We start from the raw sequence: 17,622 nt of genomic DNA, 5'->3' as shown, positions 1-17,622 counted from the left end.
GCTGCCATTCTGTCTTCAAAAGAATCAGGAATTCAAACTTAATAGCTTTCCTTCCTCCTTTCAGTATAAAAACTCCGTTTGTAACAATCCACAAATAACGCTACTTCATCGTACTAAAAATTTTTTACTTTCACTTTCAGACGCCATTTTAAAAGTCAATTAATCAAAGACAAAGAAAGGTTTCAAGTTTCAAAAAGGGAGTCGGTACTTGCCGTGCTGATTCTACATCAAAGATCAAACACTTGTGAAATTCCCGTCTGCTTAGAAAATCAATCAATTTAATAAGTTCTTTTGAGCAGAAGCGACATTCCCACTCCTTTTTCCTGATAAAAACAGGAGCGTGTTGGAGGAACTCAATGAAATTGAGATGCAAAGCAATGACGTAGCCAACGGTGCTGACAAATTCCCTGAAATCAAGAAAAAGATCCAGAATTTCAAGAATCTATTAAAGCAACACAGGCAGACTTTCCAGAAACAGCTGGCCGGAATGTTGCCTTCCATCCGGGGAGGAGGGCAGGAGGAAGGGACCCTGGTGGACCTCTTGATGTCCGTCAACCAGTCGCCCTTCAACAGTCAAAGACTCTACGAATTTCTGGACACCAAGGAAAGAGAAACTAATCATGTCAACTCTTATTTGACTATTCTAAGTGAAAAAAAAGTTATCTCATCCAAGACCAAGCTGGAAAAAATAGTCCTTGACCCAAAGAATTTATATGTAGTCTCCTTTATATTCACTTCTCTACATAAAACAGAGCCATTTCTGTTGAGCTTACAGGACTGGCTTCATGATCATTTGGTGCAAGAATCAGTGAAGTTGACAAGGTCCAGTCTTGGGCAGGAGGAAGACACACCCTGGTTTGAAGACCAGGAGAAGACCCGCAATGCTCGCCGAGCTGCCAAATCCATCAAAGACTTTTTCAGTGTGAATCAATCCAGAGAGAAGATCCGCTTTGTTGTGGCCTCACTCCCAGATGTGGACAACCCAGGAGCCTCAATATACCTTTATGAAGATGGAGAGCTGGTCAGCAAGAACTTTGAGTTGCCCTCAAAACCTCTCCCTTTCCTGATCAGTGAACTGAGACATGACAGCATTCAGCTGAAGTTTCAACCAGCTGAATATGGGAAGGCTACAATCTCCAGCTATCTGGTAGAGTACAAGGTTGCAGCGGAAGAAAACTGGAAGACTGTGAGGACAAAGGATGCTGGGGAGATGTTCCTGCTGAAAGATCTGCCTCCAAACACAGAATACCAGTTCCAGTACGCTGCTTGTTGCAAGCTTGGATTTAGTAAATCCAGTGACCTGAGCCCACCCATTAAGACCCTTCCCACCAGCCCTCCTGAGAAATTAAGAATGGTTACTGCAGCATCTTCTGTCATCTCTGTGGCCTGGATGAGTCCCAGCATCATTGCCTCAGGAATTGTGGTCAAGGAGTACAAGGTGGAGTACAGAACGGTGGAGGCTGGAATTGGGAAACACCAATGGACTGAAAAAAGGACTGGGAGAAAAACAGAATTTTATCCCATTGAACGTCTAAAGCCCCAGATGATGTATAGAGTACGGGTGTCAGCTGTGTGTGATAATGGAGCTTTGAGTGTCCCCAGTGAGGAGGTGGAGGTCTCCACATCACTGGAGGAAGAAAATGCAGACAATGTAACCCATCAGTTCCTTCAGGAAAGCTCCCTGGTGGAGGACAGACAGCCATTAGTGTTCATTCTTCCTTTGAAGGAAGTCTCCTTAGATGCTTCCACCTCCTGTCTAATGTACCAGCTTGGAAAGGAGAACCTGGAAGTGCCCAACAAAGTGATCCTGGTCAGGGGAGAAACAGGATGTGGGAAAACCACTCTGATCAATGAGATGATCAATTATATCCTGGGTGTTCAGTGGGAAGATAATTTCAGATTCAAACTCATTCATGAAACCTCCCAGAGAAGAGAAGCTGGAAGCAGGACGTCTGAAGTCAGAGCCTACATGGTGAACCATCAGAAGTGCTTCCGAATTCCCTATTCTCTCACCATCATTGACACTCCAGGATTTGGAGGCACAAGAGAGCAAGACAAACTGGTTGAGGAGCAACTCCTGGAGTTTTTCTCCACCCCAGGGGGCATTGACCACGTGGATGCCATCTGCTTGGTGGCCCAGGCCTTCCTTGCCCATTCAACTCACATCCAAAAACGTGTCTTGATTCCATGCTTTCCATGTTGGGAAAAGACCTGAAGGAAAACATCCAACTCCTCATCACCTTTGCGGATGGGGGGACCCCACCTGTCCTTGAGGCCCTCAAGGAGGCTCACCTGCCATGTGCTCAGGATGAGTCGGGAATCCCTCTGCACTTCAGATTCAATCATTCAGCCCTCTTTGCTCCCCAAGAAAATGGAGGAAGCCCGAATGCTGCTGCTGAAATGTTCTGGAAAATGAGCACCAAGAGCATGAAGGATTTCTTTAACTCATTAAAGATGGTGGAGACCAAAAGTTTAACCTTGACCATGGAGGTCCTCAAGGAACGTCAGGAGCTGGAAGCTGCTCTTAGAAGACCTCCCCCACCTAAAGTTGAGCAAGTGCACCCAAATAATTTCCAGATCAGTATTGATCCAGCAACCATTGGGAAGCTTTCAGTTTCCAGGTGCCAGGCGGAATATCGGATTGCAGAGAGAATTGGAAAAGTCGCGATGCAAATGACCCTAAGGATCAATTCCCCTTTGAAGATGTCCACCCAAATCTTTGGTACCAATTCCGATGTGCAGCTGTGACTCAAGGAGGGCTCGGTCAATGGAGCGAGGCGATCACTTGCGTCTGTCCTATGAGAAGGCCGGCTGAGGTAACTGGAGGAGGAGGAGGAGGAAGAGGAGAATTAGAATAGCCTGATATTAGTTGTGGATGCTCCTTGTCTGGAGATTTTTAAGAAAAAACTAAGCAGTCAGTTGACCGAAATGATATAGGGTCTCCTGCTTGAGCAGGGGTTGAACGAGAAGGCCCCCTAAGTCCCCCACTCCCCACTGAGGGAGGAGAGCCATGGGGCTGGGGAGGTTCCCGAGTGGTTGGCCGGGAACGTAGGGGGTAACCTAGAGGAAGACAATCTGGGGGTACCCTTGGAGACAATCTGGAGCTGTAGCAGGAGCAGCTAAAGCCTCAGAGAACAGAGTCTCTTCAAGCATGGAGCTGGTTGTGGGGAGCTGCCAGCCACTTAGGACATCAACCCCCCCGTTCCTGAAACCCCCGAAGTGCAGGGTCCCAAGAATTGAAGGGCTGCATAAAAAGGGGAGTGGCATGTGGGGGGGGGGGAAGGTTCAGATGGGTCTGCCTCAAGGGCAGTGAGGCGGGGGTGGCTTGTTTTTACCCCCCCTCCAATTCCTCCCTGTGTCTTCTGGGGGAAGAGTGTTCCTGGCAACCTCCCTGCAAGGCAGCCTCTCCTTTGGCTGACTCTGTTTCGCTTCCCATGCAGAAATCCCGGGTTTTGTGCTGTGCGACTGGTCTGGAAATGCCTGGAAGCATCGGAGGTAAAGTCTTGGCCCCTGGGGGTGGGTGGGGTGGAAGATATTGTCCTGGGTGGAGGGAGAGGCTTTGATGCCTGTATGCTGCTGACTGGACGCCTTCTTCTCTCCTCTCCCCTTTGGGTTGCAGGGCCTGAACGGAGGATCGTCCTGGTGGGCGAAAGTGGAAGTGGGATAAGTGCAACGGGAAACACAATCCTGGGAAGCAAAGTCTTTCACTCTGGGTGGTCACCAAAGGTAGTACTAAGAGTATGCCAGAAGGAGGAGACGCAGCTGAATGGCAGGAAGGTTGTGGTTGTAGATATGCCTGGCTTTCTCCATACCAGTCGTGCAGACAAGTATATTGCTGCAGGAGTGAGAAAGAGCATGAAGTTTTGCTCCCCGGGTCCCCACGTCTTTCTGCACGTCATGCATCCTTTGGGTTTCTTCCGGCAGATCAAAACGTTTTTTGGCCATAAAGCCACGAATTACACGATCATCTTGTTCACCGGCAAAGATAGCCTGGAAGGTGAATCTCTAGAAAATTTTATATCTTCCAGAAAAGAAAATCTGAAGGAATATATTGCTGAATGCGGGAACCGGTTCCTGGCTTTCAACAACAAGGCCGAAGGGGCGGAACGAGAGGCTCAGGTGGCTGAACTGATGGCCATGATCGATGATCTGGTGTGGAGGAACAGATGTGCTCCTTGTTACACGGAAGACATGATGAACGTCAGCAAAAGACACAACTTCTGATTGTTTCCCTTTCCCTCAGAGACCAGAAAGTCTCTCTAATTCAGCCTCTCCTCCAGGGGTGAAATCTAAAAAAATTTGCCACCAGTTCTGTGGTCGTGGCTTGGTGGTCGTGGCTTGGTGGTTATGTGACTGGGTGGGCAGGGCCTACATGACACCAATCACATCATTCTTTCTTCTCTTTCTCTCTCCCTTTCTTTCTCTTTCTTTCTTCTCTCTCTCCCTTTTTTTCTTCCTTCCTTCCTTTCTCTTTCTTTCTTCTCTCTCTCTTGTCAGCCCCGCTTCACCAGGGCTGTCATTCTGGCGGGGACGGCAGCCGACGGAGTCAACCACTCCACATTCCAGCCATTCGGGAAGCCTCACCCTGCCTCCACTTGCTAGCCCTGCATCCTGTCGCTCGCTGGTGGCTCCCTCTCCTCGCTGATTCTGATCTTGCGTGATATTGCAGTGCAGTACTTTAGGCCTCGGTTCTTTGCGAACTGAAGCCTGCACAAGAATGGAGGAAAGGCCTCCCTATTTGCAAAGCCTTTTGCTGTGGATCTCGAGTAGGTCTCGGTTTGCAGAGATCTGAGGCCTAAAGTATTGTAGTCAGTGGTGAAATGTAAAATTTGTTGCTACCAGTTCTGTGGGTGTGGCTTGGTGAGCCATGTGATTGGGTGGGCGTGGCCAAACCCCCCTTTTTTTAAAAAGCATTTTTTTACTACCAGTTCGGGCAAATAGGTAGTAAAAAAATGTTTAAAAAAAAATAAAAAAGGTTCCGATGATCCCAGCTGTCCATGTGATCATCAGAACCTTTTTTTTTTTTTACTTTTTTAAAGCATTTTTTTCTACTGGTTCACCCAAACCAGTAGTTTTTATCATTACCGGTTCATGCGAACCGGAGGAAACTGGTAGCATTTTATCCCTGACTGTAGTGCAAGATCATGTGAGATCACGGCTCCCAGAAGCTTCCAGTCTTAGTGCGAAAAGCATTGGCAAGCCAGTGGCAATATGTGATATGATTTTTTTTTTGTCACAAACATCAACATAAATCTGCAAAATATCATATAAGCATATATATGACCAAAATATGTAATAATTGTATTAATTTGATATAATAATAATAATAATAATGAAAGGAATTAATTATTAATAAATAATGAAATGAAACATTAGGACAGGAACGATAGGCACTTTTGTGCTCTTATGCACGCTCCTTATAGTCCTCTTAGGAATGGGGTGAGGTCAATAGTAGACAGTTTTTGGTTGAAGATTTTGGGGTTTGGAGTAGAGACTATGGGGTCAGGTAATGAGTTCCAAGCATTAACAACTCTGTTACAAAAGTCATATTTTCTGCAATCAAGATTGAAGTGGTTAACATTAAGTTTGAATCTATTGTTTGCTCTTGTATTATTGCGATTGAAGCTGAAGTAGTCTTTTACAGGAAGGACATTGCAATAGATGATTCTGTGTGTTAAACACAGGAGTCGGTGGAGTTCTAAGTTTTCTAATCCCAGGATTTCAAGTCTGGTGGTAGAAGGTATTTTGTTGTTTTCAGAGGAGCGGAGAACTTTTCTTGTAAAATATTTCTGGACGCGTTCAATTGTATTAATGTCAGAGATGTGGTATGGGATCCAGACAGGTGAGCTATATTCAAGAATAAGTCTAGCAAATGTTTTGTATGCTCTGGTTAGTAGTGTAGAGTTTTTGGAAAAGAAGCTACGCAAAATTAGGTTTACAACTCTTAGAGCCTTTTTTGGTATGTAGTTGCAGTGGGCTTTGGTCACTGCTCCAATCTCTTTGGCTTGGAAAGGTAAATAAATTAGCCTGAGGGAAAGATAGAGAGCAAGGCCTGAGAGGAAAGATGGGGAAAGGAGGAGGAAGGGAAAAGAGATCGAAAGGAAGGGAGGCAAGCCGAAAGGGCACAGGCAGTGGAAGGAGTGGCCAGCAAACAGCATGAGAAGATGGAGAGAGAGAGGAAGGAAGAGCCGACCGGCTGACTGACTACCGTCCCACAGTGTGACCTCCCTGTTTGGAAGAGATGACAAGACAGCAGAGTCCAGATGACCAAAGCAGGTGGAGCTGCCTGAGCGAGGGATCAGGGTGGACTGGCAGCCATAATGACAGACAGTTGCACCTGGGTGCCTGGAGAGCAGGGCCAGGAGAACCTGGACTTTCAGGAACAGATTCTGGGGGAACATCTGCCAACACCAAACACTGCAGATCTTAAATGCAAATTGATAAATACAAGAACCAGTGTAACAAATTGCCTGAATTTATCCTCTTGTTAAACAATGGTACATTTGATATTATATTTGTTTGTGAAACATGGCTGAACTCATCCCTCCCTGACTCCATTATTCCAAACAAAGAGTATCATGTTAACCTGCAGAGGAGGTGGAGTGTCTATCTTTTACAAAAAGTCACTGAATCTAAAAAATATTCAAGTTTCGCATAAACTTTCTCTTCCTGAGACTATTGTATGCAACCGGTCCCTTAACATCACACTTCGATTCTTACTATGCTACAGAGCCCCTGACTACGACATCGCTCATGCAAACAAGTTAATCACACTACTAACATGGGCTACCTCTTGCCCGTATCCTCTCATCTTCCTGGGTGACCTTAATCTACCTTCTATTAACTGGATAACAAATGAATGTACAACTGAACCCATCCATGCTACCCTATACAACGCTGTTACAAACCTAGGCCTTGAACAACTAGTAACTAACAATACAAGACTCAACAACTGCCTTGACTTCATCTTCTGCAACAACACAAACTCAATTTATGGACTACAAATAAAAGAACCCTTTTCCAACAGCGACCAATATTACGCCCTTACATAAATCGTCATAATAATGGTATTATTCATACCATTCAAGGTGTTAGAACGTCTTTAAAGCGCTCCATGGCATAGGGCCGGGCTATCTACGGGACCGCCTGCTGCTACCGAATACCTCTCACCGACCCGTGCGCTCTCACAGAGAGGGACTCCTCAGGGTGCCGTCGGCGCGACAGTGTCGTCTGGCGACGCCCAGGGGAAGGGCCTTCTCTGTGGGGGCTCCCGCCCTCTGGAATGAACTCCCCCCAGGACTCCGTCAACTTCCGGACCTCCGAACCTTTCGTCGCGAGCTTAAAACTCACCTATTCATCTGCGCTGGACTGGGTTAGTTTTTAAACTTATGGGTTTTTTAATGGGTTTTATTCTAAATTTTTAACGGTGGCCAATTCAATAAGTTTTTTAATTATATTTTAATCGTATGTATATTGTATTATTTTGTATTTTTACCAGGCTGTGAACCGCCCTGAGTCCTTCGGGAGAAGGGCGGTATAAAAATTTAAATAATAAATAAATAAATAAATAAATTCCAAACTACAATTTCAAAAAAGCCAACTATGATCTTATAAACTATGACCTCTCATTTCTTGACTGGCAAAATCTATTCTCAACCTGCATCACTGCAGAAGACCACTATAAAGTTTTCCTACTTGAAGTCAATAGAGTCATTAATCTTTACATACCACAAACCACCACCAAAACCAGAAAAAACAAATTACCCATATCAATAAAAAAGCTCCAATCCAAAAAAAAAACCCTCTGGAGAAGAAACGAAAAGGGCTATGTAGCAAATTTCAAAAACCGCTACAGAAATATATGCAATCAAATAAAAACTGAATATACCAATTACCACACCAAGCAAGAAGGCCTCTTGCGCACAAATTCCAATTGTGCTTTTTATAATTTTGAGAACAACAAACGTAAAAACTCGAGATCCATCCCACCACTAAAAGAATCTAATGGCAAATAATATAATAATGAAACAGGTAAAGCAAACCTTTTCAACACATTCTTTGGCTCAGTCTTTGCTAACAGTAATGGCTCATACACGACATTCCCCTATCGTACCAACAATGAGTACAACGACCTAACACATATAGATTTCACAGAAGATAATGTTGAAAAAGCTCTTCCCAAACTGAAACCATCCCTCTCTATTGGACCTGATGGACTATGTGCATACTTTTTAAAAAAGCTTTCCACTAATATAGCAGAACCCCTAAGCATAATCCTTGAAAAAGCTTTCACGACCAGGTCCCTTCCCTTGCCTCACTTGCCATGGTCATCCCAGTCTTCAAAAAAGGAGACCCCAGCCTAGCTGAAAATTACAGTAATGGAATCTATCATCAACCAATCCATTACCCTCCACCTAGAAACAAACAATCTACTCTCTAATAAACAATTTGGTTTCAGAAAAAAATTATCATGTAATTTACAACTTCTCCACTGCAAAAACATATGGACTACAAATCTTGATCGAGGCAAAGCAATAGATGCAATTTACATAGACTTTTGTAAAGCTTTTGACTCAGTAGTACATGATAAACTTCTCCTAAAACTAAAACTAAAACTAAAATCCACGGCAGCTCAGGACCCCTCCAAAATTGGATAACAGTTTTCCTGTCAAACAGACAACAAGTGGTCAAAATTGGCAATGCTCTATCAAACCCTGTTCCTGTCAAAAATGGTGTTCCCCAAGGCAGCGTTCTTGGACCAACACTCTTCATATTATACATTAACGATCTCTGTGACCATATTACAAGTAATTGTGTTCTCTTTGCTGACGATGTCAAATATTTAACACCATCACCAATACAGCTACCCTTCAAAAAGACCTTGACTTTGTATCTGAATGATCTAAAACTTGGCAACTCCAAATCTCAACCAGCAAATGCTCAGTCTTACATATTGGAAAAAAGAACCTAAACACTAAGTACAAGCTCAATGGACATTACCTTGCAGATGACCCCCACCCTGTTAAAGACCTTGGAGTTTTCATATCAAATGATCTAAGTGCCAAAGCCCACTGCAACTACATCGCAAAAAAGGCCCTAAGAGTTGTAAACCTAACGTTGCGTAGCTTCTTCTCCAAAAACACCACACTACTAACCAGAGTATATAAAACATTTGCTAGACCAATTCTTGAATACAGCTCGACTGTCTGGAACCCATACCACATTTCTGACATCAATACAATTGAACGTGTCCAGAAATATTTTACAAGAAGAGTTCTCCACTCCTCTGAATACAACAAAATACCTTATGCCACCAGAGTTTAGAAAACTTAGAACTACGCTGCCTTCAACATGACCTGAGTTTAACTCATAGAAACATTTATTACAATATCCTTCCTGTCGAAGACTATTTCAGCTTCAACGGCAACAATACACGAGCACACAATAGATTTAAACTTAATGTTAACCACTCCAATCTTGATTGCAGAAAAAATGACTTCAGTAACAGTTGTTAATACTTGGAATACACTATCTGACTCTGTGGTCTCTTCCCAAAATCCCCAAAGCTTCAACCAAAAACTGTCTACTATTGACCTCACCCCATTCCTAAAAGGACTACAAGGAGCGTGCATAAGAGCACAAGTGTGCCTACTGTTCCTGTCCTATTGTTTCCTTTCGTTATATCAATTAATATAGTCATTACATACTCATGCATATCAGAACAACTAGACACAAGAACAGTTTTTTCCCGAAGGCCATCACTCTGCTAAACAAATAATTACCTAAACACTGTCAAACTATTGACTAAATCTGCACTACTATTAATCTTCTCATCGTTCCCATCACCCATCTCCTCCCGCTTATGACTGTAACCTCCACGTATGACTGTAATATGACTGTAACTTTGTTGCTGGCAATCCTTATGATTTATATTGATATATTGACCATCAATTGTGTTGTAAATGTTGTACCTTGATGAACGTATCTTTTCTTTTATGTACACTGAGAGCATCTGCACCAAGATAAATTCCTTGTGTGTCCAATCACACTTGGCCAATAAAAAATTCTATTCTGTTCTATTCTATTCTATTCTATTCTATTCTATTCTATTCTATTCTATTCTATTCTATTCTATATATATACTTATATATTGTATAGTTATTTCATGCTTATGCTTATATATACTGTGTGACAAAATAAATAAATAAAAAGAAAAGAAAAGAAGCAGCTCTACAGATCAGAGGGTCTCCAAACTCGGCAACTTTAAGCCTTGTGAACATCAACTCCCAGAATTCCTCAGGTAGCATAGCAGGCTCTGGACTGCTGGGAGTTGAAGTCCACAAGGCTTAAAGCTGTCCAGTTGGGGAAACAGCTGCGGAGTGAAGTACCAATAGAGGTCTTTGCTTCCCTCTGCTGGACGGTTGTGGAACTCATTTCTCAAACACATTTCCTGTTTTTTTTTCTTCTTCCAAAGTAAAGAGACTTAAATAAATAATTAAATAGAAAGGCTGCTTGAAAAGAGCAGGTGAAAGGTATTTTTTCCTGGTCCTTCCTCTTTCGTTTTCTGAACGCACTGAAGATAAACTTCACTGAAGTTTCACTGAAGTGAAGTGAACACTGTGTGTTCACTGAAGATGAACACACAGAATCATCTATTGCAGTATCCTCCCTGTAAAAGACTACTTCAGCTTCAACCGCAACAATACACGAGCACACAATAGATTTAAATTTAATGTTAACCACTCCAATCTTGATTGCAGAAAAAATGACTTCAGTAACAGAGTTGTTAATACTTGGAACACACTACCTGACTCTGTGGTCTCTTCCCAAAATCCCCAAAGCTTCAACCAAAAACTGTCTACTATTGACCTCACTCCACTCCTAAGAGGTCTGTAAGGGGTTGCATAAGAGCACAAGAGTGCCTACCGTTCCTGTCCTATTGTTCTCTTCATTATAGTATTATATGCATACTTTTACTTATATATACTTTTTCTCTCATGATGAATTATTCTTTAGTTGATGATTGTATATACTGTTGTGACAAAATCAAATAATAAAAAAATAAATAAAATAAAGCAGAAGACGATACTTTACAATTCCCAGGCTGAGTCTTGGACCCAGGACTGGAAGTGCAGAGTGGTGGTCCAGCCTTTGGAGCTGCTCCCCCCTCTTGCTAGAGGTTGAGGGTAGGGCAGGTGAGGGGCTTCTCAGAAGTCCCCTGCTTTGAGGAAGACCCTCCACTTCCCCCCTCCTCTCCCTCAACCTCCCAGGCTGGAGCAGACATAACATAACATAACATAACATCAGAGTTGGAAGGGACCTTGGAGGCCTTCTAGTCCAACCCCCTGCCCAGGCAGGAAACCCTACACCATCTCAGTCAGATGGTTATCCAACATTTTCTTAAAAATTTCCAGTGTTGGAGCATTCACAACTTCTGCAGGCAAGTCGTTCCACTTATTAATTGTTCTAACTGTCAGGAAATTTCTCCTTAGTTCTAAGTTGCTTCTTTCCTTGATCAGTTTCCACCCATTGCTTCTTGTTCTACCCTCAGGTGCTCTGGAGAACAGCCCAACTCCCACTTCTCTGTGGCAGCCCCTGAGATATTGGAACACTGCTATCATGTCTCCCCTAGTCCTTCTTTTTGTTAAACTAGACATACCCAGTTCCTGCAACCGTTCTTCATATGTTTTATCCTCCAGTCCCCTAATCATCTTTGTTGCTCTTCTCTGCACTCTTTGTAGAGTCTCCACATTTTTACATCTTTTTTACATTGTGGTGACCAAAACTGGATGCAATATTCCAAGTGTGGCCTTACCAGGGCATTATAAAGTGGTACTAGCACTTCACGTGATCTTGATTCTATCCTCTGTTTATGCAGCCCAGAACTGTGTTGGCTTTTTAACAGCTGCTGCACACTGCTGGCTCATATCTAGATGGTTATCCACTAGGACTCCAAGATCCCTCTCACAGGTACTACTATTGAGCAAGGTACCACATATACGGTACTGGTGCATTTTGTTTTTTGGCCTAAATGTAGAACCTTACTTTTTCACTGTTGAATTTCATTTTGTTAGATAGCGCCCAATGTTCAAGTCTGTCAAGATCTTTCTGTAACTTGAGCCTATCTTCTGGAGTGTTGGCTATTCCTGCCAGCTTGGTGTCATCTGCAAATTTGATGAGTTCCCATCTATCCCTCGTCCAAGTCATTGATGAAGATGTTGAAGAGTACTGGGCCTAAAACAGAGCCTTGGGGTACTCACTGCATACTTCCTCCATGTGGATGTAGTTCCGTTGAGGACTACACGTTGAGTGCGTTGGTCAGCCAGTTACGAATCCATCTGGTGGTGGTGCTGTCTAACCCACATTTTCTACTTTATCTAGTAGTAGGTTATGGTCTACTTTATCAAATGCTTTACTGAAGTCCAAGTAAATTATATCAACAGCATTCCTCTGGTCTACTAATTTTGTCATTTTGTCAGAGCGCCCAACCTTCCGCCGAAAATTCAAATCGCCAATCAAACGCGGAACCGGAAAGGCGGCCCGCGATTGGTTCAAACAAGAAAGGCGCCAAGTCTAACCAAACGACTGTCATTATAGGCGCGCCTCAACCAAAGTGGAAAGAAAATTTTCACAAAGCCCAAGATCGAGGGAGTACGGCAGGCTTGAAGTAGATACGGGATCAGCGATCACCATCATGTCCTGGGACACTCTGGCAAGTCGCTGCCGTCCGTCAAGCGCCATCTGCAAGCACAGCTACGAGTACACGACTACCAGGGAATCGCATCCTGTTCGAGGGACCACCTCCGTCCGAGTCGAGCACGGCCCTCACAAAAGACCCTGCCCATCACGATCGTCGAAGGAACTCTGCCCAGTCTGTTGGGACTAGACTGGTTTCGTGCCCTGGGCATGGGAGTGACTGGCATCTACAGAAGTGACTGCAATTTGAGAGACATTCTCTTTAACGAGTTCAAGATGTCTTCAAGGACTGCCTGGGCAAGTACAAGGGGACCCCTATTTCCTTCAACTTAGACCCCAGGTAGCCCCCATTAGGCTTAAGGCGAGAGTCCTTTGCCCTAAAACCAAAAATCGATAAGGAGCTGGACAAGCTCATAAATCAGGGATTTTGGTGCCAGTCGATCACGCAGTGGAGACGCCAATCGTCACCCCATTAAACCGGACGGGTCAATTAGAATTTGCGCTGACTACAAGGCGACGCTTAACAAGGCCTTACAGAAAGCTGTGACCCGGTTCCTGAGTGCAACACTTATTGCACTCTTGGGGCAAGGGCAAGTCTTTGCAAAGTTAGACTTGGCCCAAGCCTACCAACAACTGCCAGTAGACGCCCGCACAGTCAAGCCCAAACGATTGACGCACAGGGGGCATTCAAGTGCACCATTGCAATTTAGTTAGGTGGCACCAGGGCTGTTCCAAAACCTGATGGAACGCTTACTGCAAGGGCTCCAGGGTAGTTCCTACTTCGATGATGTCCTAATTTCAGGAAAACATGGAGGAATTGGGGAGCGTTAAGAAAGGTCTTGAGCATTTTCCGGACAGCCGGATTAAAGGTCAAGACAAATAAATGTCAGATAGGGGTCGAATCGGTCGATTTTTTGGGCTACCGGATAGACAAGAAAGGAATTCACCCTACTGAGAGCAAGGTTAAGGCAATTAGGAAGGCTCCAGCGCCCAAAAACAAAGCAGAGCTGCAGGCATTCCTGGATTAATTTTTACGCGGTCTTTTTAAAGAACAAAGCAACTGCTATGGAACCGCTGCATAGGCTCTTAGGGAAAAATACTGTTTGGTCTTGGGAAAGTCAGAAAATAGGGCTTTGAAGCAGTCAAGAACCTGCTCTCAAGTGATAGCCTGCTCATCCAATATCACGACTCACTACCCTAGTGCTGGTTTCGATGCGTCACCTTATGGGGTGGGGCTGTACTCAGCCATAGACTTCAAACGGCACAGAAGCCCCTATAGCGTTCTACTCTAGAACAATGTCATCCCCAGAGAGGAACTCCAGCCAATTAGACAAAGAAGCATTAGCCATTGTATCAGGGGTCAAAAAATTCCATGAGTATGTCTTTGGGCGGAATTTTGAAATTGTGACTGACCACAGACCGTTATTGGGACTACTGGCTGGCGATCGCCAACACCTGTGGCACTGTCGCCACGCTTGACTCGATGGACTATATTTTAGCCGCTTACTCATACAAGCTGCAGCATCGACCGAAAGAAGTGGGCATGCAGACGCTTTGAGCCGATGCCCACTGCCGGGGAAAGATCCCACTCCGGGACACCCATCCTCCTTATTGACTCGTTGGACTCTGGCCCAGTCACATCAAAGGAAGTGGCTGCATCATACCGACATTGTGTTAAGGACTGTACCGGTTGGGTACAGAGAGGGTGGCCCACGCGCCGTAACGGTTCAAAGAATTTGTTAAGAAACGTGATGAGCTCTCGCCTCAAGGGGGTGCCTGTTATGGGGTGATCGCACAATTCCTGTTAAGTTAAGGGGCAAGGTATTGGACCTCCTCCACGAGGGTCACCCAGGCATCGTGAGGATGAAGGGGTTAGCTAGGAGCTATGTATGGTGGCCACTCATGGACGCAGAGATTGCTGAGAGGGTAGGGAAATGCCAAGCTTGCCAAGAGTCCAGACCGCTACCTCCAACAGCCCCAGTCAGAGAATGGGAAAAGCCCCAAGGGCCTTGGTCAAGAATCCACATTGACTTTGCTGGCCCCTTTCACGGCCAAACGTTCCTAGTGGTGGTGGACGATTTTCCAAATGGTTAGAGATCATACTTATGAAGTCCACCACAGCCGAAACAGTAATCGCAACCCTGCGCCACCTATTCGCAATCACGGGTTGCCGGACACTCTGGTGTCCGGCTACAATGGGCCCCACCACGGCAGCCCAGTTTGAAGAGTACCTGGCAGAGGAAGGCATCCGACATGCCCTCTCTGCACCTTTCCACCCTGCCGAATGGCCTTGCAGAGCGCTCCGTCCGGAGCGCTAAGGAGGCATTGTCCAGGCTCAAGCCAGGTGACTGGCAAACAAAATAGACTTTTTCCTAGTCCCAGCATAGAACCCCAAGCACAGCCACTGGGAAAAGCCCAGCGAATTGCTAATGGGACGAAACTCCGTGCCCACTTGACGCTTGAACCCCCATTACACACCCGAGGTTACAAGGGGAGATAGAAAAACAAGGAAATGAGCATAGGCGACCGGGTGTGGGCCCGAACTATGGGGACGGCCCTAGTTGGCTCGCAGGACAAGTAACAAGAATAACAGGGCCAAAATCGTATGTGGTAGAGCTACCAGACAACTGGCGGGCGCCACATAGACCAGTTAAGGAAACGAATAACTGACCAAACCAACCAACAGAGACAGGAAATGACCAATACCACTTTGAATCCACAGCTGACAATGACCCGGGAGGCGCAAGACTTAGCTGAGGTCCCAGAGTTCCAGCGACGCCATCAGGTCCCGAGGAAACAGCAAGGAAAATCCCAAAATTAATCCAAAGCCGGATGGCCAAGAAAAGAGTCGGCTAATAATCCAGAGCCCGATGGCCCAGAGAAAGAGCTGGAGGAGAAACAGCCTCCGACCAGCTCAAACACCACCCAGAACTGAACCGCAGGTCAGAAAGAACTAGGAGACGCCCAGGTTATTTGCGTGACTACGTCGAAAAATAACATGTAAATAAATATGTAAATAAGACCAAGTGTTTTCTGGGAGGGGAGGAGTGTTATGTATTAACAGTTGTGCCTTTAAATATTTGAGCGGGAAATCAGCACGTTGCTGATTGGACGAAGCCTCCAGCAGAACTGTATAAAAGGAGAGGTTTTTCCCCCAGCCTGTTGCTGGGTTCACCCTATATTAAAGAGCTGTTGTCACTACCCTGGTCTCCAGCCTCGTTACTTCCCGAACTTAACAAAAGGTATTTTTTCCTGGTCCTTCCTCTTTCGTTTTCTGAACGCACTGAAGATAAACTTCACTGAAGTTTCACTGAAGTGAAGTGAACACTGTGTGTTCACTGAAGATGAACACACAGAATCATCTATTGCAGTATCCTCCCTGTAAAAGACTACTTCAGCTTCAACCGCAACAATACACGAGCACACAATAGATTTAAATTTAATGTTAACCACTCCAATCTTGATTGCAGAAAAAATGACTTCAGTAACAGAGTTGTTAATACTTGGAACACACTACCTGACTCTGTGGTCTCTTCCCAAAATCCCCAAAGCTTCAACCAAAAACTGTCTACTATTGACCTCACTCCACTCCTAAGAGGTCTGTAAGGGGTTGCATAAGAGCACAAGAGTGCCTACCGTTCCTGTCCTATTGTTCTCTTCATTATAGTATTATATGCATACTTTTACTTATATATACTTTTTCTCTCATGATGAATTATTCTTTAGTTGATGATTGTATATACTGTTGTGACAAAATCAAATAATAAAAAAATAAATAAAATAAAGCAGAAGACGATACTTTACAATTCCCAGGCTGAGTCTTGGACCCAGGACTGGAAGTGCAGAGTGGTGGTCCAGCCTTTGGAGCTGCTCCCCCCTCTTGCTAGAGGTTGAGGGTAGGGCAGGTGGGGGGCTTCTCAGAAGTCCCCTGCTTTGAGGAAGACCCTCCACTTCCCCCCTCCTCTCCCTCAACCTCCCAGGCTGGAGCAGACATAACATAACATAACATAACATCAGAGTTGGAAGGGACCTTGGAGGCCTTCTAGTCCAACCCCCTGCCCAGGCAGGAAACCCTACACCATCTCAGTCAGATGGTTATCCAACATTTTCTTAAAAATTTCCAGTGTTGGAGCATTCACAACTTCTGCAGGCAAGTCGTTCCACTTATTAATTGTTCTAACTGTCAGGAAATTTCTCCTTAGTTCTAAGTTGCTTCTTTCCTTGATCAGTTTCCACCCATTGCTTCTTGTTCTACCTCAGGTGCTCTGGAGAACAGCCCAACTCCCACTTCTCTGTGGCAGCCCCTGAGATATTGGAACACTGCTATCATGTCCCCTAGTCCTTCTTTTGTTAAACTAGACATACCCAGTTCCTGCAACCGTTCTTCATATGTTTTATCCTCCAGTCCCTAATCATCTTTGTTGCTCTTCTCTGCACTCTTTCTAGAGTCTCAACATCTTTTTACATCGTGACCAAAACTGGATGCAATATTCCAAGTGTGGCCTTACCAAGGCATTATAAAGTGGTACTAGCACTTCACGTGATCTTGATTCTATCCTCTGTTTATGCAGCCCAGAACTGTGTTGGCTTTTTAACAGCTGCTGCACACTGCTGGCTCATATCTAGATGGTTATCCACTAGGACTCCAAGATCCCTCTCACAGGTACTACTATTGAGCAAGGTACCACATATACGGTACTGGTGCATTTTGTTTTTGGCCTAAATGTAGAACCTTACTTTTTCACTGTTGAATTTCATTTTGTTAGATAGCGCCAATGTTCAAGTCTGTCAAGATCTTTCTGTAACTTGAGCCTATCTTCTGGAGTGTTGGCTATTCCTGCCAGCTTGGTGTCATCTGCAAATTTGATGAGTTCCCCATCTATCCCTCGTCCAAGTCATTGATGAAGATGTTGAAGAGTACTGGGC

General features: G+C 44.7%; 2 protein-coding genes across 5 annotated transcripts in view; both read left to right on the top strand.

The window, feature by feature from the left end:
* LOC131196502 (uncharacterized) overlaps nucleotides 1-17,622 on the top strand; it is a 62,275-nt gene that overhangs the window by 6,883 nt on the left and 37,770 nt on the right. The window lies entirely within an intron of this gene.
* On the top strand, nucleotides 2,712-4,891 carry LOC131196543 (GTPase IMAP family member 9-like). The gene is made up of 3 exons (XM_058179401.1): nucleotides 2,712-2,816; nucleotides 3,441-3,495; nucleotides 3,620-4,891. Exons 1-3 carry the CDS (start codon nucleotides 2,799-2,801, stop codon nucleotides 4,222-4,224), a joined length of 678 nt encoding a protein of 225 aa, XP_058035384.1. The 5' UTR covers nucleotides 2,712-2,798; the 3' UTR covers nucleotides 4,225-4,891.

The sequence above is a fragment of the Ahaetulla prasina genome, chromosome 4 (genome assembly GCF_028640845.1).
Source record: "Ahaetulla prasina isolate Xishuangbanna chromosome 4, ASM2864084v1, whole genome shotgun sequence".
In the NCBI taxonomy this organism is placed as follows: domain Eukaryota; kingdom Metazoa; phylum Chordata; class Lepidosauria; order Squamata; family Colubridae; genus Ahaetulla; species Ahaetulla prasina.
This window is presented reverse-complemented; position numbering and strand designations above follow the sequence as displayed.